Source organism: Mobula hypostoma, chromosome 21 (assembly GCF_963921235.1).
Source record: "Mobula hypostoma chromosome 21, sMobHyp1.1, whole genome shotgun sequence".
Classification (NCBI taxonomy): Eukaryota; Metazoa; Chordata; class Chondrichthyes; order Myliobatiformes; family Myliobatidae; genus Mobula; species Mobula hypostoma.
The window spans coordinates 50,896,929-50,922,913 of NC_086117.1; the positions used below are offsets into that span (position 1 = coordinate 50,896,929).

The 25,985-nt window shown below is 44.0% G+C and overlaps 1 protein-coding gene across 1 annotated transcript; it reads right to left on the bottom strand.

Moving 5' to 3' along the window:
- On the bottom strand, positions 1-23,851 carry fis1 (fission, mitochondrial 1). Its single transcript, XM_063073975.1, has 5 exons — positions 23,772-23,851; positions 19,360-19,492; positions 18,632-18,708; positions 18,440-18,545; positions 1-352 (listed from the first exon to the last, which is right to left on the bottom strand). Exons 1-5 carry the CDS (start codon positions 23,814-23,816, stop codon positions 255-257), a joined length of 459 nt encoding a protein of 152 aa, XP_062930045.1. The 5' UTR covers positions 23,817-23,851; the 3' UTR covers positions 1-254.
- Positions 23,852-25,985: the final 2,134 nt, after the last annotated feature.

Here is a 25,985-nt window from a genome sequence, read left to right on the forward strand (position 1 = left end):
TTAAATTGGCTGGTTTATTCAGTTTACAAAGTTGTTATTTATAACATTTACACCAGTGTTTTCCCAAAGGGATAACTGAACAATTGTTCCAAGAACAGTCACTGATACAATATTAGAAAGTAATTAAATATTTTACATTAAACAATGTTCAGTGTAAAGCATTGATGCAGAAAAATTAGTCAAGCCAAGGCTCAGTGTTAAAGAGAGGATCATTAAATTAAAGGAAGCACTTGCACCATCTTCAGGCACATAGGTCAGGATTTGCCCTTGCTCACAGCCAGTCCGATCAGTCCCGCCATTCCGGCCAGTCCAACGATTGCACCCCCAACGATTGCCATGCCAAGCAGGCCATCTGTGAAGAACAGTGGGAAGGTCAGGATGGTGAACAACACAGAGGAAGAGCTATTGAATGGAGAGGCACAGAAAGATCAGCGTGATGAGCAGCACTCCAGCCAGTGGCCAGAGGGGAAACTCCTGAGTTCAGTCTTGCAGAAGTTAGAGGGATCTCGTTCTATCCCATTCCTGTATGCAAGTTAAGAAGCTAGACTACAGAATGCAATGCCTTTCACTACAGGGTTTCTAAACAACAATGTGGGCTACTCACTCCATTGCCACTTTCTAAAATAAAGCTACATAGTAACTTGTTCTTAAGTATTTCATGGTGCTGAATCACCTGGTAACATTTATTTGATTGTACAACTTAAACCTGAGAATTTAAGCCCAACGGTATCACAAAACATCCTAGTTAGGTAAAGTGGTGTTTCTAGAGCAAACTGCATACAATTGCCATTTTCTACGATAAAATGATGTAGGAGCTTAAACTATTATGTATTTCATGGAGCTGAATTGTTTGGTAGCATTTATTTGATTGTGTAACTGAACCCTGAGAAGTTAAGCCCAATGGTATCACAAAACTTCTTCCAAACTGGTTAAATCCTCCCTTTGCTGAGGAACTTGTATAAGATGTTCACTTAGTGCCAGGCTCACATAATGGAGAGATAAAATAATACAACATGAAACAGTCCCTTCACCAAGTCTGCATCAAACACAGGTTTAAACTAATCCAATTTTATCCTCGCCACAGTCCTTTCAACTCCTCCCACATTTTCCCCTCTCCTGCAAACTAGGGGCAACTTACAGCAGCCAGTAAACCCACAATCTACACATCATTGGGACGTGGAAGGAAACTGCAGCACCTGGAGAAACACACTTGATCACAGCGAGAACATTCAAACTCCACACAGAAACACTGGAGGTCAGGGCTGAACCAGGATCTCTAACTTGACCAGCTGCATTACTGTCCTGTCCTATTACTGTCAGAGGTTACAAGAGCACTGTTCTTTCAGAAGCACATTAAGAACATGGTTTTGAAATTTATATATGGTACTATATATGGAGGAGGAGAAGATGGCGGCGCAACGGCAGTGCGCGCGGCCTCTCCGGTGATGAGTATCTGTTATCTGTCAAATAGGGGACCGTGCACAATCCTGATTTGGTGGAGACAGACGTGAGAGTACAGAGGAACATCTGGAAAACCTCTGAAATGCCCGCTTCGCTGTCACTGCTACTGGGTGATAACTGGAATCTCTGGAGCAGAAATCCTCGGCTTTGCGTGTTTCAGCGGCCGGGGCAAGGTCCAAGGCGCTCGGCAGAGGATGGCGCTTGGGAGGCTGTATCGGAGAGGCTGGTCGGAAGCTCGAAGTTTTCGGACGGATGGACTCAGTGTCGGCTGTGGTCGGGTGCTTCCAATGCATCGGCAAGTTGACGGCACCTGGAGGTTTATGGCAGGGAGTTTCTCCCTTTTGCCGCCTGCTATCGGGGACTCGGGGACTTTTGAGACTTTATTTACCATGCCCATGGTTTGTTCTTCAACAAATTATGGTATTGCTTTGAACTGTTGTAACTATATGTTATAACTATGTGGTTCTGTCAGTGTTAGTCTTTGGTTTATCGGTGATATCACTCCGTGTTTTAATGTATGTACGCATTTCTAAATGACAATAAAAGAGGACTGAGTGTTCTCATAATCTGATCTGACACGTTGCTGTCAGAGAGCAGAATGTGCAGTGGGTCCACCTATGGGAGATTGCTTTCTATACAATGCAGCATGGTGGGAGAGAGATGATAAAGTCATAAATGTACAATTTTAAAAAGGTGGGAAGAAGGCCTGAGGACATTTATTAGACAAGATTTGTTCACATTCAACACCAGATTCAGCAACCTTCAGACAAACTATACTGAAGGAATAAAGCAAGTACAACATGGCGAATATGATGCAGTACATTATTGAGATACAGAGGTGTATTGGTTAGTACAACACTGTACAGTACCAGCAACTTGGGTTCAATTCCTGCCACTGTCTGTAAAGGGTTTGTACATTCTCCATGTGACCGTGTGGTTTTCCTCCAGGTGCTCCAGTTTCCTCCCAGAGGTGTACTGGTTGGTGGACTAACTGGTCATTGTAAATTGTCCTGTGACTAGGCTAGGGTTAAAACCGGGGGTTGCTAGTCAGCACAGCTGTATCTCAATGAATACATAAATACAGAATAGACAGGAACTAGAGTGGAAGGAAACGGAAGTGTGCAGAAAAGAAATAGGTTTGGTGATCAGGATAAAATCATAACAAAAGGCAAGATGGTAATGGAGACACAAGAGATTGCAGATGGTAGTAGAGATGTGAAACTAGAATTAGCAAAGGATCACAGGTCAACTGGGCACCGACTTTACCACTAGATAAATACTTAAAAATGGCAGGAAGTATTAATGCTTAAAATAGAGCATTCAGCATAAACAAGGGTGAATTAACAGGGTATTATAACTTCTTATGTAGTTAGGAATAAACAGACCAGCTCATGCCTAAGAGGCTGTAAGTTAGAGAGTGTACACAATACACACCAGGTGGAACCAGATGTCCAAAAAAACTGTAACACCGGTCAGATCAAGAGTCAAGCAGCAGCTGGATTTATCACCAGCACTATGGTGTGACCTCCAAGAGGACCACAATCCTTGTCATGGTTTGAAAGCTTGCGTGCTTTAATGACCCAGACAGCTACGTTGGCTGGAGTCAGGGCTTTATCCTTTGGCTCTTGGTAGGGTCACCCATGCCAAACTGGTCTACAGGTAGAGGTCAGTCTAAGAGTGGTCCACCAGTTCTCCAGGTTCGGGGGTTCAGCTCAGGGCTAGCAACCCTGACTGGTAAAACTAAACTGTTATGGAGACAGCAATGAAGAATCCTTCTACATCTGAGTGTGATGGCATTCCTGAGCCTCCACCCGGGACTTGCATGACTGACAGCGGTGAAAACTGAGCTACTGACACGATGAACACTGCCAGAGATGGAGGACCTTCATTGCTGCCCTAAAGGCCACGGTATAACAGGCAGGAGAGACTATGGTGTGAACTTCTGTCATATATCGATTAGATTATGATGAGTTCAGAGAAATGCTCAAAAGAGAAAACCATTCAACAGTTACTAAGCTTCTAGCTTGGGCAAGGCCTTTCATTTGATGAGACAGACTGTGGATACACAGAGCATTGGGTGAAACAAAAACAGGTTCAAGAGGCTAAACAGGTTTCTACTCAATGGGTGCACATACATCAATAGAGCCTTTATAACCCTAGACTTCATTATCAATCAACGCTGGAACTATGTAAAGAACAAGTCTGCCCTCAGCTGGAGGATTGTGTGCAATGCTTAAAATACTGAACAGATTTATAGTAAAGGGTCCTTCCTGGCACATACTCATTAGCTCTCCTCGTATGCAGATGGAATAGAAAAACAGATTATTCTGGCCAAAATGACCAGCAGCAATTTGACTGAGCTGTTTCAAGGGTTTAAACACTGCAAAGAATGAGAAATTTTCTAGTGCTCATGTTTGTACAAAGTTTACAGCCTCAGGATATCCAAAAGCACTCTGAAGTGCAAATGACTAACAGTCTTAAGTACCAGCAAGCTCTCAAGAGCAGCAAACATTGTTGGGATCAAATAATCAGCTGAATCTTCTGCCCTATAACCACCCACTATTTGATCACATTTCCCAGTCAGTACTGGTGAGGTTCAAGCAGCACCTATCTACTTGCACCACAATCTCATATGGCAATTCCAATAGGCAGGAATACATGAAGCTGCAGAGTACAGGACTCTGCCCAATAAATCACAGGCACATCCCTCCCCACCATCAGGAGGAACCTCAAGGAGGCAACATCTAACAAAGGTCCACACTTTCTGGGCCAGGCAGGAGGTACAGAAGTCTGAAGTCTCTCGTCACCAGCTTCAAGATCAGCTACTTCCCTTCAACCATTCGGTTCTTAAATCAACCTGCAAAACTCCGATATCTAATTTAGTATAGCTACATTATGCACAACAATGCACATTTTGTCCTAATTCCATTCTTTTTTGTAACAATTGTTTATAATTACTGGGAGACGGCAGGAGAATGGGATAATGAATCAGCCATAATGGAATGGCAGAGCAGACGCTATTGGCTAAATGGCCTAATTCAGCTCTAATGTCTAATTCATGCTTATTTATGTCTTTCTTGTGAATGTTACTTATGTGATACTACATGCCTGTAATACTACTGTAAGTTTTCATTGCACTTGTACATATGACAATAAACCCAACTTTGATTCTGAAGTTTTGGTCATGATCTCTGAAATACTCTCTCACCAACACTTGCCCAGCTATATTTCCAAAATTTAGGTCCAGTACCACCCCTTCTCTAGGATCATCTACATATTGGATGTATGATAAAAACTTCAAGCCTTGAAACATTTCAAAACTTAGTATTCAGGACACTGAAGTCCCCACTACCTGAACCAAAGGCCACAGAACATAGGCAGAATTAGGCCACTCAGCCCACCAAGTGCTCCGCCACCCCATCATGGATGATTTATTGTCCCTCTCATGGCATTCTCCTGCCTTCTCCCCGCAACCTTTAACACCCTTAATAATCAAGAACCTACCAGCCTCCACTTTAAACCTACTCAATGACTTGGCCTCCACGCCTGCCCATGGCAATGAATTCCAGACACACCACGCTTTGGCTAAAGAAATTCATTCTCATCTATATGCTAAATGGACGTCCCTCTATTCTGAGACTGTGTTCTCCCATTCTAGACTCACCCATTATAGGAAACATCCTCTCCGCATCCACTATCTAAGCCATTCAATATTCAAAGCAACACTAACAAAAAGTCAGCAGGTCAGGCAGCTTCTGTGGAAATAAAGTCGGCATTTCAGGCCGAGACCTTCTTCAGGATGGAAACAGAATGGGGAAGACGCCAGAATAAAAAGGTAGAGGGAGGGGAAGGAGGCTAGCTAGTATGTGATAGGTGAAGCCAAGTGGGTGGGAAAGGTAAAGAGCTGGAGAAGAAGGAATCTGATAGGACAGGAGAGTGGACCATAGGAGAAAAGGAAAGAGAGGGATCCAGGTGGAAGTGATTGGCAGGTGAGAAGAGGTAAGAGGCCACAGTGGGGAAAAGAAGAGGGGAGGGGGGGATATTCACCAGAAGGAGAAACCAACATTCATGCCATCAGGTTGGAGGCTACCTGGGGAATACAAGGTGCTGCTCCTCCACCCTGAGGGTGGCCTCATCTTGGCACAAAAGAAGCCATGGATCAACAAGTCAGAATAGAAATGGGAATTAAAATGTTTGGCCACTGGGAATTTCTGTTATTGGTGGATGGAGCAAAGGTGCTCAATGAAGCACCTTTACGATGGGTCTCAACAATGTTCAGGAGGCCGCATCGGGAGCACTGAACACAACAGACAACCCCAGCAGATCTGCAAGTGAAGTGTTGCCTCACCTGGAAAGACTGTTCTGAGCCCCAAATGGAGGTGAGAGAGGAAGTGAATGGGTAGGAGTAACACTTGGGCCGCTTGCAGGGAAAAGTGCCGAGACGGAGGGACGAACGGACATGGGATACAAGGGAATCACGGAGGGAGAGATCCCTGCAGAAACTGGGGGGGGGGGGGGTAAAGATGTGTTTAGTGATAGGATCCTCCGGAGAGGATGATGTGTTGGATGTGGAGGTTCATGGGGTTGTAGGTAAGGACAAGAGGAACTCCATAACTGTTAAGTCGGAGGGAAGATCGGGTGAGTGCAAATATTTGGGAAATAGAGGAGATGTAGGTGAGGGCAGCGTCCACAATGGAGGAAGGGAAATCCCATTCTTTGAAGGAGGGGGACATCACTGATTTTTCAGAAAGGAAGGCCGCATCCCAGGAACAGATGCAGCGGAGGTAAAGGAACTGAAAAAAGGGAATAGCATTTTTACAGGAGACAGGGAGGGAAGAGGTATAGTCAAGATAATCATGGGAATTGGTAGGTTTATAAAATAAGTCAGTTGACAGTTTGTCTCCAGAGATGGAGACAGATAGAGAAAGGGGAGGGAGGTGTCAGAAATGGACCAGGTGAATTTAAGAGCAGGGTGGAAGTTGGAGACAAAGTTGATGAAATGATGAGCTAATCCTGGGTCCATGAAGCAGCACCAATGCACTCTTCTATATAGCAGAGGAAGAATTGAGGAATATTACCAGGGAAGGCTTCGAGCACGGACTGTTCTATGTAACCAACAACAAAAAAAAATCAGGCCTAGCCAGCATCCATGGCTACTTCTCAAGTCTAGAGATAGTGGGACAAGCCAAAGGAAAAATTGTTGAGGGTGAGGACCAGTTCAGCCAGATGGAAGAGGGTGTTGGTAGAAGGTAATTGGTTGGTTCTTTTGTTAAGATAGAAGCATAAAGGGACTGAACATCCATGACGAAAATGAGGCAGTCAACATCAGGGAATTGTAAGTTACTGAGGAGATCTAGAGCATGAGAAGTGTCGCAGATGTAGGTGGGAAGAGACTGAATCAAGGGGGATAGAATGGAATCAAGGTACAAGGACTCGAGTTAAATGGGACAGGAGCCGGCAGAGACAACAGGCCTACTCGGACAGTTGGATTTATGGATCTTGGGTAGGAGGTAGAAGCGGGCAGTGCGGGATGAGGGAACTATGAATTTGGTGGCAGTGGATGGGAGTTCTCGGAGTGGATGAGATCAGTGATGGTGTCGGAGACAGTTTTCTGATGGTCCGGAGTGAGGTCCTCTTCAAAAGTAGATGTGAGGAGGTGTCTGAGAGTTGCTGCCCGGCCTCAGCAAGGTAGAGGTTGGTGTGCCACACTGACCTCTATTCAATAGGTTTCAATGAGATTTCCCCCACCCCCATTCTTCTAAACTCCAATGAGTACAGGCCCAGAGCCATCAAATGCTCCTCGTACATTAAACCTTTCATTCCCAGAAACATTCTCAGGAACCTCCTCTGATATACTTCCAACTTCAACATGTAACTCTTTCAACATTCGATAGGTTACAATGAGATCTTCCCTCATTCTTCTAAATTCCCAGTGAGTACAGGCCCCGAGCCATCAAACCTGTTCAATCCTGGAATCATTTTCATGGACTTCCTTTGAACCCTCTTCAATGTCAACACATCTTTTCTTAGATAAGGGGCCACAATACTCCAAGTGTGGTCTGATCAATGTCGTATAAAGCCTCAGCATCACATCCTAGTTCTTATATTCAAGTTCTCTTGAAATGAATGCTAACATTGCATTTACCTTCCTCACCACAGACTTCCTTACTATTGCCTCAACCTGCAAGTTAACCTTTAGGGAATTCTGCACAAGGACTTCCTAGTCCCTTTGCACCTCTGATTTTTGAATTTTCTCCCTGTACAGAAAATATTCCTTCTACCAAAGTGCATGACCGTACACTTCCCTACACTATATTCTATCTGCCAATTCTTTGCCCATTCTTTCATCTGTCCAAGTCCTTCTGCAGACTCCCTGCTTCAACACTACTTCCCCTTCCACATATCTTCAAATTGTCTGTAAAATTGGCTAGAAAGCCATCAACTTTGTCATTCACATATAACTTGAAAAGAAGCAGGCTTAATACCAGCCTCTGCAGAACATTACTAGTAACTGTCAGCCTACTAGAAAAGGCCCCCCATTATTCCCGTTCTTTTACTACTGTCAGTTTATTTTCTATCCATACCAGTATCTTTCCTGTAATACCATGGGCTCTGATCTTGTTAGGCAGCCTCACGTATGGCATCTTTTCAACGGCCTTCTGAAAGTACAAGTAAACATCCACTGACTCTCCTTTGTCTATCCTGCCTGTTAGTTCCTCAAAGAATTCCAACAGATTCCTTAAGGAAACCGTGCTGACCTTGGCCTACTAAATCATGCGCCTTCAAGTACCCTGCAACCTCACCCTTAATAATGCAGTCCAACATCGTACCAACCACTTAAGTCAGGCTAAATGGCTTATAATTTCCTTTCCTCTGCCCTGTCCCTTTTTGAAGAGTAGGGTGACATTTGCAATGCCCTTTTCTCACTGTTACCATCAGGTAGGAGATATAGAAGCTAAAGGCACACACTCAGCGATTCAGGAACAGCTTCTTCCCCTCTGCATTCCAATTCCTCAAATGGACATTGAACCCGTGAACACTACCTCACATTTTCAGTATATATTATTTCTGGGTTTTTGCACAATTTTTAATCTATTCAGTATACACATACTGTAATTGATATACTTATCTTTTTCTTCTTCTATATTATGTATTGCATTGAACTGCTGCTGCTAAGTTAACAAATTTCACAACACATGCCGGTGATAATAAACCTGATTCTTTTTTTCCAGTCCTCCAGAAGCATGCTGGAATCTATTAATTCTTGAAAGATCATTACTAATGCCACCACAATCTCTTCAGCTACCTCTTTGAGAATCCTGGGGTGTAGCCCATCCGGTCCAAAGTTCAAAAAATTTCCAAGTGAATTTATTATCAAAGTACATATATGTCACGATATACAACCCTGAGAATCATCACTTCTGCCCTGACACACTCAAATTTCTAGCATATTGCTAGTGTCTTCCACAGTGAAGACTGACAAAAATTCTTATTAAATTCATCTGCCATTTCCTTATCCCACATTACTTCCTCTGCAGCTTCATTTTCCAGTGGTCCAATAACCATTTTTGCCTCTCTTTTACTCTTTATATATCTGAAAAAAGCTGTTGTTATCCTTTGATATTTTTAGCTAACTTACCTTCAGGAGAGCTATTCTTATGGATTTTTTTTAAGTTGCCTTCTGTTGGTTTTTGAAAGCTTCCCAAACCCACTATTTTTGGCTACATTATGTGCCCTCCCCTTTGCTTTTGTCATCCTTTAGAGGATGAGAGCATCCTCCATTCTTCACCTTTGGGGATGCATCTATCCAGTGCCTTCTGAATTGTCCCAGTAAGGCCAGCTGTTGCTGTTCTTCCATCATCTTGGGTAGTGTCCCCTTCCCATCAACTTTGGCCAGCTCCTCTCTCATGCAGAGCAAGGGTTCTACATCTTCCAACCTATGTCACCTATTTCTAAGGATTTGATTTAATTCTTTTACCAACAGAGCCACCTCAATTCCTCTGCCTTCCTTTCGATACATGATATCAATGCACATTAAGCTCCCCAACTATGATCTTTTCAACCATGACTCAGTGATACCCACCAATCTCTACTCTGCTACAAGATCATCTACCTTATTCAGTATACTGTGTGCATTCAAATGCAACACCTTAAGACCTAAATCTATCACCCCATATTACACTGACTCATCCTACTGACAATAATTTTGCCCCATCATCTGCCTGTTCTTCCTCACTACACACTGCATCAATTTATATACCGACAGCTCCATCCTTAAGCCTATCACTACGATTACCATCCCCCTGCCAAATTAGTTTAAATCCCCTCCAACAGCCCCAGCAAACCTACTTGCAAGGATATTGGTCCCCCTCTAGTTCAGGTGTAAGCCATCCTTTTTGTACAGGTCATACCTTCCCCAGAAGAGATCCCAATGATCTAGAAATTTGAAACCTGGCTCCCTGCACCACTTCTTCAGCCACTCATTCATCTGTACCATCATCCTATTCCTGTCCTGACTAGCACATGGTACTGGGAGTAATCCAGAGACTACTACCCTGGAGGTCCTCTTCTTCAGTCTCCTGACTAATTCATACTTATTGTGCATGACCTCTTCCCCCTTTCTACCCATGTCATTGGTGCCAATGTGCACCACGACCTCTGGCTGCTCACTCTCCCTCTTCAGAATCTTCTACAGCTGCTGAAACATCCTGGACCCTAGCAGCACAGCATCTTGGCTTCTTTCGTGGCCACAGAATCTGTTGTCCATCCACTGAACTATCAAGTCTCCTGTCACTATCAGTTTGCCTGACTTTATCCTTCCTCTGAGGCTGAGGCTGAGCCTCAGAGTCACCAGAGTTCCACTGGCCTGGCCTGCCTGCTCCTGTGCCCTGATAAGTCATTTTCAACTCCCCACCCCCCCCCCCCCACTAGCAGTATACTTATCGCTGAGGGGCATGGCCTCCAGGGAACCCTGCACAAGCTGCTTACTCCCCTTACTTCTCATGGTGGTCACCCATCTACTATCTGTGTGTGTGACCACCTCAGTAAAAGTCTTTCAGCTTCCCAGCTGGTCCTGAGTGCATCCAGCTCCAGCTCCGGTTCCTTGACCTTGTCAGTCAGGAGCTGAAGTTGGGTGCACTTTCTGCAACTATAGTCATCAAGGAGATTGTTATGCACCCCGAAATCCCACATTTCACAGAAGGAGCATTCTACTTCCTGAACTACCATCCTGCCTACACTTGTTATACCTTTAACTTCTCAAACTTAAGTTCAAGCCCGCAACCATTCTTGTCGAAGGCAGTTGAACTAAAGCTTGACCACTCTAAACACTGCCCACTCCAACAATGGTTTAAACCTCGCCCCTTTTTATTGGCCCTTGCTAAGTTACTTTTAACCCAAGCAACACTGGCTCTGCAAACAAGCCCTGACAGGTCCCACTCACTTCTGAAAACTGGTGCGCAAAGTCCACAAGGAAGTGAGTGGGACCTGTCAGTGATCTCTGGCTCCGTAGACAAGTCCCAACAGGCCACGGTCACTTTTTAAATCTGGTGCATAAAGTCCAAAAGGAACTACCTCCAACTCACTCCTTGATCTCGCACTCTGCAGACAAGTCCTGATAGGCTCTTTTCCTCTTACACCTATGATCTGTCTATATATCTTCTCCTGGTTGTTAGACCTGCAAAGTGACTGTCCTCCTTTCTGATCCACCTATGTAGCCTCACTTGAAAACCTTTCTATGAGATCTGTCCATTACTACAGGATTGGACTCCAAAGACACCTTTTTTAAAATCCCTCCCTACCCCGCTCCCATTATACCTGATGATTCTCTTTCCTGGAATCTTGAATTATTAACTCCAGGCACCTTTCAAAAACAACACCACCCACAAAATACTGGAGGAGTTCAGCAGAAATGTCACCTGTCCACCGCCCTTCATAGATGCCGCCTAACCTGCTGAGTTCCTCCTACGTTGTGTGTTGCTTCTTTCAAGCACACTTCTACGACAACAAAACACAAGGCAATGTTAACAGGATACAGCCAGAAACCTGAAATCCAGGAGCTCAGAGGTTGAAGTTTTTGAACACACTGTTGATGAAGGTTAAGGGTGTTGGGAAAGTAAGAAATGATTCTCTGATTCTGGGTAATAGCTGGTTAAAATTAGGTGCAAGCTTATGTATGCTCTGTTCTGTGAAAAGTTGGAGAGACTGTCCTTGACTGAAAAAAAAACCGCCTTCAGTGTTTTTTTTAAACAACTCACAGCTGTCCCTTTGAGGACGATCTGTGGGCTGTATTCACACATGCTGCATACATCATGTCTTATGAGTTCACATATTGATCTATGGTCCCACCTTGTGTCTATTCAAGTTTTACTGATAAGGCAAGAATTTGTCTGTATTTAAAACCCATGATTTAGTGTACTCTCTTATCCAATTAAGTTTGATCTGACTTGGCAGGAATACCCTGGTAACTAAGTGTTCTTTGTCTGTTAGTCCTATAAACTGTAGCATGCCTGCTTGTTAAATCAGAAGCTCCTTTGAGCCGCCAGAGAAACAGGTAGAAACTCTGTCTCTTTGATGTCCGGTTTCGAGTTTTCTCGCCGGCTGAGCACGAACAATAAAACAGTGAAAAGGTTAAAGTAAAGACTTGTGTGTGGTATGATAATTTGGTCTGGCAAAATTTAAGTTTACACTGTGACTATTGTCTTCGTCAACTGTTGCTTCTTTAATTTAATAAGTTGATTGTAGTTTTAACCAATACATCAGTACCCAGTGTCCTGAACTGTAGCTTCCCTTATACCACTGTTAACAAAGCCCTAAGTGGAATCTCATCCACTTGGTCCGCCTCTTGTCTCTTCCCTGGAACAGAAGGATAGAATTTTCCCCAGTCCTCGCCACCATCCACACGAGAAAGATCATTGCTTTGTCTCTGTTTGCCCTTTTTAACTGCTCCCATTCATTCAGTAACCAGAGAACTGCTTAACCCACAGTCACCCTGGTTTCACCTGATCTTTACAACGCCCCACTCCCTGCAGCTCTGAGTTTTCGCTGGACAACTGTCACATGCCTGGTGAACCTCCTTTAGATCAACTCCAGTATTAAGGCACAACCTACCCCAGCAGCTAGGACATTTTCAAAAGGAGGTGAATCCCAAGAAGTTGACAATAGACAATAGGTACGGGAGTAGGCCATTCAGCCCTTTGAGCCAGCACCATTATTCACTGTGATCATGGCTGATTATCCACAATCAGTACCCTTTTCCTGCCTTCTTCCCATATCCCTTCACACCGCTATCTTTAAGAGCTCTATCTAACTCTTTCTTGAAAGAATCCAGAGAATTGGCCTCCACTGCCTTGTGAGGCAGAGCATTCCACAGAATTACAATCCTCTGTGTGAAAAAGTTTTTCCTCAACTCCGTTCTAAATGGTCTACCCCTTATGCTTAAACTGTGGCCTCTGGTTCTGGACTCCCCCAACATCCGGAACATGTTTCCTGCCTCTAACGCGTCCTTTCTCTTAATAATCTTATATGTTTCAATCAGATCCCCTCTCATCCTTCTAAATTCCAGTGTATACAACCCCAGTCGCTCCACATATGACATTCCCGCCATCCCTGGAATTAACCTCGTGAACCTACGCCGCACTCCCTCAATAGCTAGAATGTCCTTCCTTAAATTTGGAGACCAAAACTGTACACAATATTCCAGGTGTGGTCTCACCAGGGCCCTGTACAATTGCAGAAGGACCTCTTCGCTCCTATACTCAATTCCCCTTGTTATGAAGGCCAGCATGCCATTAGCTTTCTTCACTGCCTGCTGTACCTGCGTGCTTACTTTCAGTGACTGATGAACAAGGACAACTAGATCTCATTGTACTTCCCCTTTTCCTAACTTGACACCATTCTGCCTTCCTGTTCTTGCCACCAAAGTGGATAACCTCACATTTATCCACATTAAACTGCATCTGCCATGCATCTGCCCACTCACCCAACCTGTCCAAGTCACCCTGCATTCTCATAACATCCTCCTCACATTTCACACTGCCACCCAGCTTTGTGTCATCTGCAAATTTGCTAATGTTACTTTTAATCCCTTCATCTAAATCATTAATGTATATTGTAAATAGCTGCGGTCCCAGCACCGAGCCTTGCGGTACCCCACTAGTCACTGCCTGCCATTCTGAAAAGGACCCATTAATCTCTACTCTTTGTTTCCTGTCTGCCAACCAATTTTTTTTATCCATGTCAGTACCCTACCCCCAATACCATTTGCCCTAATTTTGCCCACTAATCTCCTATGTGGGACCTTATCAAAGGCTTTCTGAAAGTCCAGGTACACCACATCCACTGGCTTTCCCATGTCCATTTTCATAGTTACATTCTCAAAAATTCCAGAAGATTAGTCAAGCATGATTTCCCCTTTGTAAATCCATGCTGACTCGGACCTATCCTGCCACTGCTATCCAAATATGCTGCTATTACATCTTTTATAATTGATTCCAGCATCTTCCCCACCACTGATATCAACACTAACTGGTCTATAATTGCCTGTTTTCTCTCTCCCTCCTTTCTTAAAAAGTGGGATAACATTAGCTACCCTCCAATCTGCAGGAACTGATCCTGAATCTATAGAACATTGGAAAATGATTACCAATGTGTCCACGATTTCTCGAGCCACCTTCTTAAGTACCCTGGGATGCAGAGCATCAGGCCCTGGGGATTTATCAACCTTCAGTCCCATCAGTTTACACAACACCATTTCGTGCCTGATGCGAATTTCCTCCAGTTCCTCTGTTACCCGAGGTACTCTGGCCACTATTACATCTGGGAGATTGTTTGTGTCTTCCCTAGTTAAGACAGATCCAAAGTACCTGTTCAGCTCCTCTGCCATTTCCTTGTTCCCCATAATAATTTCACCCATTTCTGTCTTCAAGGGCCATACTTTGGTCTTAACTAATTTTTCCCTCTTTACATACCTCACTATCTATCTTTTGCACTATTCATTAATTTTTATTGGAACATGATGTTTTTTTTTACATCTTGTACTACACAGCTGCTGTAAAACAACAAATTTTGTAATCTATGTCAGGGATAATAAACCTCATTCAGAATGGTGTGCAGTTCTCGAGATCTGGTTATGAGGGAAATACAATGGGATTAGTTGAAAGGGCTGGGTGATGGCAAGCACACTATGGCTAATGGGCCAGTTCCCATGCTGAAAGAGTTTGTGAGAAGGCTCAGCAAGAAACTAGATAATAAACAGAGAGAAAGTTACAGGAATACAAGGTCGCAACAACAAAGTGCACTGCTCTTCAAAAGAGCTACTGCAGGGCTGATGAGGCCAACTTCCTATGGTGTCCTGTAAGAACTTATTCTTTAAACTAGAATGGTTGGGGGGTGGGAATCAAATTAAAGAGGCTAGGCGTGAGGAGGTTAGTTCACAACAGAGGGATGGGAACCAGTGCAGAGAGACAGAGGGGTGTAAAGTGAGCGTAGAAGCAAAAAGTACTAAGGAGAAAAGTAAAAGTGGCAGGCCGACAAATCCAGGGCAAGCATTAAAAAGGGCCACTTTTCAACATAATTGTACAAGGGCTAAGAGAGTTGTAAAAGAGCGCCTGAAGGCTTTATGTGTCAATGCAAGGAGCATTCGTAATAAGGTGGATGAATTGAAAGTGCAGATTGTTATTAATGATTATGATATAGTTGGGATCACAGAGACATGGCTCCAGGGTGACCAGGGATGGGAGCTCAACGTTCAGGGATATTCAATATTCAGGAGGGATAGACATGAAGGAAGGGGAGGTGGGGTGGCGTTGCTGGTTAAAGAAGAGATTAACGCAATAGAAACGAAGGACATAAGCCGGGAAGATGTGGAATCGATATGGGTAGAGCTGCGTAACACTAAGGGGCAGAAGACGCTGGTGGGAGTTGTGTACAGGCCACCTAACAGTAGTAGTGAGGTCGGAGATGGTAGTAAACAGGAAATTAGAAATGTGTGCAATAAAGGAACAGCAGTTATAATGGGTAACTTCAATCTACATGTAGATTGGGTGAACCAAATTGGTAAAGGTGCTGAGGAAGAGGATATCTTGGAATGTATGCGGGATGGTTTTTTGAACCAACGTGTCGAGGAACCAACTAGAGAGCAGGCTATTCTGGACTGGGTTTTGAGCAATGAGGAAGGGTTAATTAGCGATCTTGTCGTGAGAGGCCCCTTGGGTAAGAGTGACCATAATATGGTGGAATTCTTCATTAATATGGAGAGTGAGATAGTTAATTCAGAAACAAAGGTTCTGAACTTAAAGAGGGGTAACTTTGAAGGTATGAGACGTAAATTAGCTAAGATAGACTGGCAAATGACACTTAAAGGATTGACGGTGGATATGCAATGGCAAGCATTTAAAGGTTGCATGGATGAACTACAACAATTGTTCATCCCAGTTTGGCAAAAGAATAAATCAAGGAAGGTAGTGCACCCGTGGCTGACAAGAGAAATTAGGGATAGTATCAATTCCAAAGAAGTAGCATACAAATTAGCCAGAGAAAGTGGCTCACCTGAGGACTGGGAGAAATTCAGAGTTCAGCAGAGGAGGACAAAGGGCTTAATTAGGAAGGGGAAAAAACATTATGAGAGAAAACTGGCAGAGAACATAAAAACAGACTGTAAAAGCTTTTATAGATATGTAAAAAGGAAAAGACTGGTAAAGACAAATGTAGATCCCCTGCAGACAGAAACAGGTGAATTGATTATGGGGAGCAAGGACATGGCAGACCAATTGAATAATTACTTTGGTTCTGTCTTCACTAAGGAGGACATAAATAATCTTCCAGAAATAGTAAGGGACAGAGGGTCCAGTGAGATGGAGGAACTGAGTGAAATACATGTTAGTAGGGAAGTGGTGTTAGGTAAATTGAAGGGATTGAAGGCAGATAAATCCCCAGGGCCAGATGGCCTGCATCCAAGAGTGCTTAAGGAAGTAGCCCAAGAAATAGTGGATGCATTAGTGATAATTTTTCAAAACTCGTTAGATTCTGGACTAGTTCCTGAGGATTGGAGGGTGGCTAATGTAACCCCACTTTTTAAAAAAGGAGGGAGAGAGAAACCAGGGAATTATAGACCGGTTAGCCTAACGTCGGTGGTGGGGAAACTGCTGGAGTCAGTTATCAAGGATGTGATAACAGCACATTTGGAAAGCGGTGAAATGATCGGACAAAGTCAGCATGGATTTGTGAAAGGAAAATCATGTCTGACGAATCTCATAGAATTTTTTGAGGATGTAACTAGTAGAGTGGATAGGGGAGAACCAGTGGATGTGGTATATTTGGATTTTCAAAAGGCTTTTGACAAGGTCCCACACAGGAGATTAGTGTGCAAACTTAAAGCACACGGTATTGGGGGTAAGTTATTGGTGTGGGTGGAGCATTGGTTAGCAGACAGGAAGCAAAGAGTGGGAATAAACGGGACCTTTTCAGAATGGCAGGCTGTGACTAGTGGGGTACCGCAAGGCTCAGTGCTGGGACCCCAGTTGTTTACAATATATATTAATGACTTGGATGAGGGAATTAAATGCAGCATCTCCAAGTTTGCGGATGACACGAAGCTGGGCGGCAGTGTTAGCAGTGAGGAGGATGCTAAGAGGATGCAGGGTGACTTGGATAGGTTGGGTGAGTGGGCAAACTCATGGCAGATGCAATTTAATGTGGATAAATGTGAAGTTATCCACTTTGGTGGCAAAAATAGGAAAACAGATTATTATCTGAATGGTGGCCGATTAGGAAAAGGGGAGGTGCAACGAGACCTGGGTGTCATTATACACCAGTCATTGAAAGTGGGCATGCAGGTACAGCAGGCGGTGAAAAAGGCGAATGGTATGCTGCCATTTATAGCGAGAGGATTCGAGTACAGGAGCAGGGAGATACTACTGCAGTTGTACAAGGCCTTGGTGAGACCACACCTGGAGTATTGTGTGCAGTTTTGGTCCCCTAATCTGAGGAAAGACATCTTTGCCATAGAAGGAGTACAAAGAAGGTTCACCAGATTGATTCCTGGGATGGCAGGACTTTCATATGAAGAAAGACTGGATGAACTGGGCTTGTACTCGTTGGAATTTAGAAGATTGAGGGGGGATCTGATTGAAACGTATAAGATCCTAAAGGGATTGGACAGGCTAGATGCAGGAAGATTGTTCCCGATGTTGGGGAAGTCCAGAACGAGGGGTCACAGTTTGAGGATAGAGGGGAAGCCTTTTAGGACCGAGATTAGGAAAAACTTCTTCACACAGAGAGTGGTGAATCTGTGGAATTCTCTGCCACAGCAAACTGTTGAGGCCAGTTCATTGGCTATGTTTAAGAGGGAGTTAGATATGGCCCTTGTGGCTACAGGGGTCAGGGAGTATGGAGGGAAGGCTGGGGCGGGGTTCTGAGTTGGATGATCAGCCATGATCATAATAAATGGCGGTGCAGGCTCGAAGGGCCGAATGGCCTACTCCTGCACTTATTTTCTATGTTTCTATGTTTAAACTGACAACCACGTGAGGTGTGCCAGTCCTTGTAGGTCAAAGTCCATTTGAAATAGAAGGAAATACAATGTGTAGTGCAGAACCCAGGCAGATTCTAAAGGTATATCGATCTCATTTCTATGCATACCTTCAGTGTCACAACACTGCAGTTGTACTGGGCAGATGACCACAGTATAGTCCAAGAGATGGGTTTCAAAGGAGAGTAGAGTACAAAGTTAGAAAATAAGAGTACAAAATCAGAGACTGAAGGAAGGATTTCCAGAATTCAGAGCCTTGGTATTTGGAGGCAACGGAGCAATTACACTCAAACAGGATTGGAAGATCAGAAATTGAGAAACCCATATATCTGATTTATGAGGCCATGGTGCAAAATACTGAGATGGACGCAAAAACAAAGAAAATTGAGACAGCTTATATTGTGTGGCAGGCTCCCAGTTTATGGACTCCCTCAGCATTCCACATCTCACCTCTCTGCATCTTTTTGTTGATGAGTTTTTCCAACTCCAGGCACTGTTGGTTGTGTGGCTCATTTTTCAACATTGAGCGAATGAATTTCAGAGCTTTCTCGTATTCCTGAAAGACAGAACAGTTTTCTCACACTTTAGAAACACAAGGCACATCCAGTCAAAGCTAGAAGCTAATGAGCTGTAGACATTCACCTTCAACCGATAATTCCCAACGGCCAGGTAGAAAATGTAATCTCTCTGCTCCTCTTTGGATGAATCAGGATACAACTCTGAATAGAAAAAGAGGGGAAAACAGTGTGAGAGAAAGACAATGGGAGAGAAGACAGCAACTGAAAGTTAACTGAGGACCCACAAATTCACATACTACTCTCGCCAAAAGTGGTCAAAGTCTTCCCCAAGCAGAGAGCCTGACCTGGAACTACCTTACTTTCTGAACACTATCATCGTGTAAGCAGGGTCTGAGAATTGAACCTCTGCCTCATCCCCTACCCTCAGAAGTGCAAATGCTCTCCTTCATTAACAACTTTTCACGTGCCACATCTCAAATGCCATCATGGCACAGATAATGTGAATGGTCAGTCTGTTTGCCAGGGGATGGAGTCCAAAACTAGATGACATATGTTAAGGTGAGAGAGGGAATACTTAAAGGGGACCCAAGAAGCACGTTTATCACATAGAGGGCGGTATATATGGAACAATCTACCAGTGGAAGTGATAGAGGCAGATAGCATTACAACAATTAAATGATATTTGGACACGTACATAGATAAGAAACCTTTGGAGGAATGTGGGCCAAATGCAGGTAAATAGGACTAGCAGTTTCAATGGCCTGTTCTGTGCTGTATTATGCCTTGACCCTAAGTTAGCCCTGCCACCTGAACAAGTCAGTGGGACAGAAGTGTGTTCATGGTGTGGCTCACCCTCCAAAATGGCAACTCCTTTAACGACGTCACTAGAGTATTTGCTCCGGATTAGGCACCAGGCATATTCAAACTGTGTGGCTCTGGAGAGCGAGCCCTGCCTCAATTCTGCATTGTACTTCTTCTCAAACTTCTGCAAAACAGGCAACACAAATGTGGTGATGGAGCAGTATCTACCACACGGTCAGTGTATCTACCTACTGCTGGATTCAGAACTGCCTCGCACTCTTCTCTCTAACACTGCAGCACGTCCCTCAATACCCCACAAACCTCAACCAATTTCCCACAACTCCATGTACTCTCCTGCTCACCACTCATGCAAAGGCACCAACCCAGCCCTGCTCCCACCCATCAATCCCCCTTCCAGCCCCACAATCACCCTACTCCCTACATCCCTCTGGGATCCACCCGTACACTCCTATCAACCAACTCCCAGCCTTCCTCTCTCCCATTCCCCCCTCTGCAGAGCCATTCTCCTGTTGCCACACAACCATGGGCATGCCCCCCGGCATACAGTGCCCAGGTGCTCCTGGCCCCCGCCATCCTACACTCAATCCTTAGGTGCCCCACGCACAATCCCCAAGCATCCCACCCATAGCAGCCCCACACACAATCCCCATGCATCTCCCCCCTCCCACCACTGCTCCCATGCAATCCCCAGGACCCCCCCCCCACACAACTCCTCCATGTAAAATATTAATAACTTCTGGTCTTTTATCCCGAGTTTAATATAATGTTTTCTTCCGTCCCACCTCTAATTTGTGCTATACCAATCTGCCATGAAAGTAACAAATTTTAATTTATCAACAATCAACAAATCCTTTGTTATAAAATCATATACTTTATATATTGACTTAAATCTATCAGAATTGTGGATATAATGTGTCCTATTGACATTGTCTTCTCTACTTTCCGAAGAGCTTTTGCATATGATGTGCCCATTTCTTCCCAAACATCCTGCACTTCCACAGCTTTCTTATTCACAGGACACCATGCCTAAACAGTGTTATGTTCCCCTCAACAAACACTACATTTTGGCCTACTGTATTCTCCACAATTACCATAATCATGTTCTCCACCACACCTGCAACACCATTTTTTACCCCTACATACGGCTGCTACATGGCCAAACTTTGGGCATCAAGAACATCTCAAATGGAGTGGCACATAGACTCGAAATATATAACTCATATAACCTAAATTAACCCAATCTAGTAACTTTTTATCATCAAATTTAATCAACACCAATAAGTTACAGTACTGTGCAAAAGTCTTAGGCACCATAAATTTGTATATAAATTTTATATTCAGATGTTTACCTTTTCTCTTCTGAATTGGTGTCAGCAGAAAAGCCCAAATTTTAGATTTCCAAACACTCATTTTCCAAAAACATTAAATGTTTGAGAATTCTTTGTATTTTTTTAAAGAAACATTAAATTATAGATCACTTTTCAAATAAAATCTTGATTACTTCGTAGGTATATAGCCAAGTGCATGATTAAAAAAAAGATAACAAAGAGGATGCTAATGATCAATGACATAATGAGCTGAATGAACTAAACTAATTAACTGAAACAGAAACGGACGTAGAAGGGATCAAACTGGGCAAAGGACAAGCAAATTAAAAAGGTGAGGCTGTGGCAGATGTGACAGTTTAACCTTCAAAGTCATCAAATCAAAGCAACAAATCAAAGCAACAAGACACAAGTAATCATCCTGTGTCAGCAAGGTCTCCCCCAGCAGAAATTTTGCAGTAGCAGGAGGTTCAAGTGTGCTATCCAAGCTCTTTTAAAGAAACATAAAGAAAAGGGCAAGGTTGAACACCAGAAATGCAGCGGTCGGCCACAGAAACTGAGTGCAGAAGAGATACTTCAAGCTGAAGTCCCTTCTAAATTGGAAGCCGTCCAGCATTGCTATCAGCTCTGAACTCTCTGAAACCACTGGAACCCAAGTACACCCCTCTACAGTTTGGAGAAGTCCTGTCAGAAGCAGTCTTCATGGAAGAGTTGCTGCCAAAAAGCCATTCATCCATGCTGGAAACAAAGCCAAGAGACTCACCAACACACAAAAACACAAGGACTGAGGTGCTGAACAATGGCAGCAAGTGCTGTGGACTGATGAGTGAAAATTTGAAATTTTTGACTCCAAGAGGAGGTAGTTTGTCTGTAGAAAGAGCTAGAAGAGTGCTACATGGCATGAGTGTCTGTAGCCAACAGCGAAGCAGGCGGGGCGGGGTTCACTGCTGGTTTGGGCTGCGAATGAAACCAGTGATCTCGTCAGAATTAATGGAATCCTCAATGCTCAGAAGTACAACCAGATTCTCATCCATCACAGAATACATCAGGGAGGTGTCTGATCAGTACAAACTTTATTCTGCAGGACAGTAATGCCAAACACATGGCCAAGGTCATAAAGAACTATCTCCAGCGGGAAAAAAAACAAAGAGATCTGCACAATATTAGATTAGATTAGATTCAACTTTATTGTCATTGTGCAGAGTACAGATACAACGCCAATGAAATGCAGTTAGCATCTGACCAGAAATGCAAAGAATAGTGTTATTTACAAAATAACTGCGAATAAAAAGTAAGTGCTACAGCACACAAATATAAAAGTACTGAGACAGTACAATATGGGTGCAATACTGCTTAGCGCTGTGATGTGAGGTTCAGCAGGGTCACAGCCTCGGGGAAGAAGCTCTTCCTGTGCCTGCTGGTGTGGGAGCGGAGGCTCCTGTAGTGCCTACTGGATGGGAGGAGAGTAAAAAGTCCATGGTTAAGGTGAGATGCATCCTTGATAGTGCTTTTAGCCCTGCCCAGGCAGCGTTTATAGTAGATGTTCTCATGGTGGGCAAATGGGTGCCGATAATCCACTGGGCAGTTTTCACCACACGCTGGAGTGCTTTGCGGTCCGATACGGGACAATTGCCATACCACACTGAGATGCTGTTGGTGAGTATGCTCTCAATGGTACAGCGGTCAGTATCCTGGGACAGAGGTGAGCTTTTCTCATGCTCCGCAGGAAATAAATGGTGCTGTTGCACCTTTTTGATCAGGATGGAGGAGTTCAGGGACCAGGTGAGATCCTCGGAAATGTGGACACCAAGGAATTTGAAGGTTGATACATGCTCCAGTACAGCTCCATAGATGTAGATGGGGATGTGAGTGTAGCTCCTAGCATGCCTGAAGTCCACAATGATCTCCTTGGTCTTCTGGGTGTTAAGGGCCAGGATGTTGTCGGCACACCACGCGGCCAGGTGCTGGACCTCGTCCCTGTATGGCCTCCACAGAGCCCCGATCTCAATATTATTGAAGCTATCTGAGATTACCTGGAAAGTCAGAAACAAGCCAGACAGCCAAAGTCTGCAGAAGAACTGTAAGTTCTCCAGGATGTTTGGAACAACCTTACAGCTGATTTTCTTATAAAACTGCACAGCAGTGTACCCAAGAGAATTGATGCAGTTTTAAAGGAAAAGTGTCACACCAAATATTGATTTGGTTTAGTTCTTTTTACTGTTTACTGCTCTTTATGTTTTTTTTTGATATTTAGAAACTTTTCATTATTTTTGAAAGCATTTTTGCTTAACAGAATTTTTTAAGTGCCAAAAACTTTTGCACAGTACTGCATCTGCTCTTACTCCACCACAAAACCTTTTTAAACGTTTAGCATCTGTAACTTCTCCACCAGCTAAATTATTTTAACCTTGTCCATGGATACATCTAGGCACTCCTGTAATTACTCCCCCAAAGCCACTATCATTCAATACATTAAACAACAGGAATTCTGCAGATGCTGGAAATTCAAGCAACACACATCAAAGTTGCTGGTGAACGCAGCAGGCCAGGCAGCATCTATAGGAAGAGGCGCAGTCGATGTTTCAGGCCGAGACCCTTCGTCAGGACTAACTATTTGGTATTACTTTCATTCCTTCCATAGCTTTTAAATCTAAAATTTTCTCACGTCTTTACAAAGCACTAAAAGAGCCCCATCTCTTACAGAATCTTGCGCGAACTATATCTAACGTTTTACTTAAATTCTTGATCAATTTGGATCACTATCAGAAACAGATCTACATTCAAACCTCAGTAATATCTTAAACTCTTCCTTCTTTTATTTAAAATATGTCTAGTGCCTTCATCACTCAACTCGCCGCTTATTTTTTTCGTTTCCCAGAAACTTGCCATTCGCCTTCCTCCGTACAACTCCTATGACCCAACACTATCTCCCGTTAACTACCCCCGTCTGTTTCTTGGCATCTCCACCCCCTTCCTGTCTGAGTGTACCTCCCAACAACAAGCTCAGTCAACAACTCCAGCGGACAGTAAAAATCTTTTCTTTTCCCTCACCCTCCGCCTATTTTCGTCCGCTCCCTCTCCCTCTCCTTCCTCCTCTCCCCCTCCCCGCTCTTTTACCAGCAGGTCATCCGACGACACGGTCTCGTTCACAATCGCCTCCATTGTTCCGGAAGTTTACTGTTACGTCAGTCACCGCCCTTCGTACGCATGCGTGTTGTTGCTGGATCCTCCGAAGGTTCAGCAGGCAGCAGGGCCCCGCCATGTTTGTTGCTGGCAGCCGTTGCCCGTCAAGGCGGGGCTCAAGACGGTGAATAACTAGTTAGTGATCATTGAGAGTAATAAGTGAATCACCGGTGAGAGTGGTCAGCGAGTGACTGTTGAGAATGATCAAAGCGTTTGAACAGGGTGGATGGAATTACAACGAAATCAGCCATAGTCCACCCCCTTCCTGTCTGAGAGTAACAGACGGGTGGAACAGAGGCTGATCCTTGTCCCTCGGTTTATGTCGAGACTCAGACAACGTACCGGAACATGGTTAAATGTTACAAATGGGAATGCACTCACAAATAAACGACAAGCACGTAATTATTTACTTTTACTGTTACATTTATAAAATGTGCACGTACTCATTGGTAAATAAATAGAGACACACAGTTGCACAGCACCGAGAAAGCCCTTAATTTCATATGTGTGCATGCGAAACAAGAAGCATACTCAAGCTACTCTCAGCACCTGGCTCGGTTTCCTGTAAACGCTTCATCCACGTACTAAGAATATACCTAATAAATCTGCCTTGACCAATTCCATACCACATACTCTGTGTGGGGGTGGGGGAGTCACCCCTCAGGTTATTACTTAACCTTCACCTCTCCGTCCTCTGGAGGTAGTGATACTTGTAAAGGGACAGAACGATCTCGGAGTACAGTTACTATTGATAATTTGGGAGATCAGATCAGGACATGGTCGGGTCCTGGGGAGTGTCATAGAACAGAGGGGCCCAGAGGTGCATACTTCTCTGAAAGCAAGGTCACAAATAGGATTCTGAAGAAGGCATTTGGCAGACTGGTCTTGTCAGGCCGTTGAGTATAGAAGTTGGAAAGTCTTGGTACAGTTATGTAAGAAATTGGCAAGGCTGAATTTGGAGTACAGTACACGGATTTAGGCACCCTGTTGTGGAAACCTGAAAGATTTACCAGGATGTTACCTGGACTTGGGCAACCTCAGTCACAAGGAGCGGTTGTGTACACTAGGACCTAGTTCCCCAGAATGTAGGAGATTGAGAGTGTCCTGACAGAGGTACAGTATACAAGATCATGAGGGACGCAGATGGGTCAAAGCGCACAGTCCCTCTCCCAGGGAGCGGGTGCTGAAAACAAGAAAGCAGACATTTCAGATCAGAGACTAGAGATTTAAAGGGGACACAACGGCAGCTTCTTCACACAAAAAGTGGTGTGTATTTAGAATGAGCTCCAGAAATAGCAGTTAAAAGCCATGTACTTATCAGGACATGGTCGGGTCCTGGGGAGTGTCATAGAACAGAGGGGCCGAGAGGTGCATACTTCTCTGAAAGCGAGGTCACAAATAGGATAAGTACATGGATAAGGAGAGTTTTAGAGAGCTGTGGGCAGAATGGACAAGCTCAGTGGGCAACACAGTCTGCATGGATGAGCAGGGCCAAAGGATCTGTTAACAGGCTGTATGACTCCCTTAGAACATAACTTCCCAACTTCTATACTTATTTGCCTGACCGGTGAAGGCCTGTGTGTCAAATGTCTTCTTCACTACCTTACCTACCACAATCAGAATCAGGTTTAATATCACCGGCATATGTTGTGAAATCTGCTACTTTATGGCAGCCGTACAATGAAATACATGAAAAACAAATATGGGGGGGAAATGAGTTGCATTATATATAATAGTTAAATTAAATAAGTAGTGCAAAAAACTACTTATTTAACTTAACTATTATATATAACGCAACTTGAAATATAAAAGTGGTGCGGTAGTGTTTGTGGGTTCAATGTCCATTCAGAAATCAGATGGCAGGGGGGAAGAAGCTGTTCCTGAATCACTGAGTGTGTGCTTTTAGGCTCCTGTACCTCTTTCCCAAGGGTAAAAGTGTGAAGAGGGCATACCCTGGGCAGTGGGGATCCTTACTGATGGACACCTCCTTCCTAAGGCACCAGTCCTCTCCTCGAAGATGTCTTGGATACAGTAGAGGCTGATACCCATGATGGAGCTGACTTATTTTACAAGTTTCTGCAACTTATTTCGATCTTGTGAAGTAGCCCCCCCCCCAGTACCAGAAGGTGTTGCAGCCACTCATAATGC

Bases quoted from the DNA above. Each gene is read 5' to 3' on its own strand.
- fis1 (XM_063073975.1), bottom strand. From the start codon at position 23,816: ATGGAGGCGATTGTGAACGAGACCGTGTCGTCGGATGACCTGCTG. The intron at 19,493-23,771 runs GTAAAAGAGCGG...CCTGTTTTGCAG, and splicing joins TGTCGTCGGATGACCTGCTG to AAGTTTGAGAAGAAGTACAA. The intron at 18,546-18,631 runs GTGAATGTCTAC...TCTGTCTTTCAG, and splicing joins TTGGGAATTATCGGTTGAAG to GAATACGAGAAAGCTCTGAA.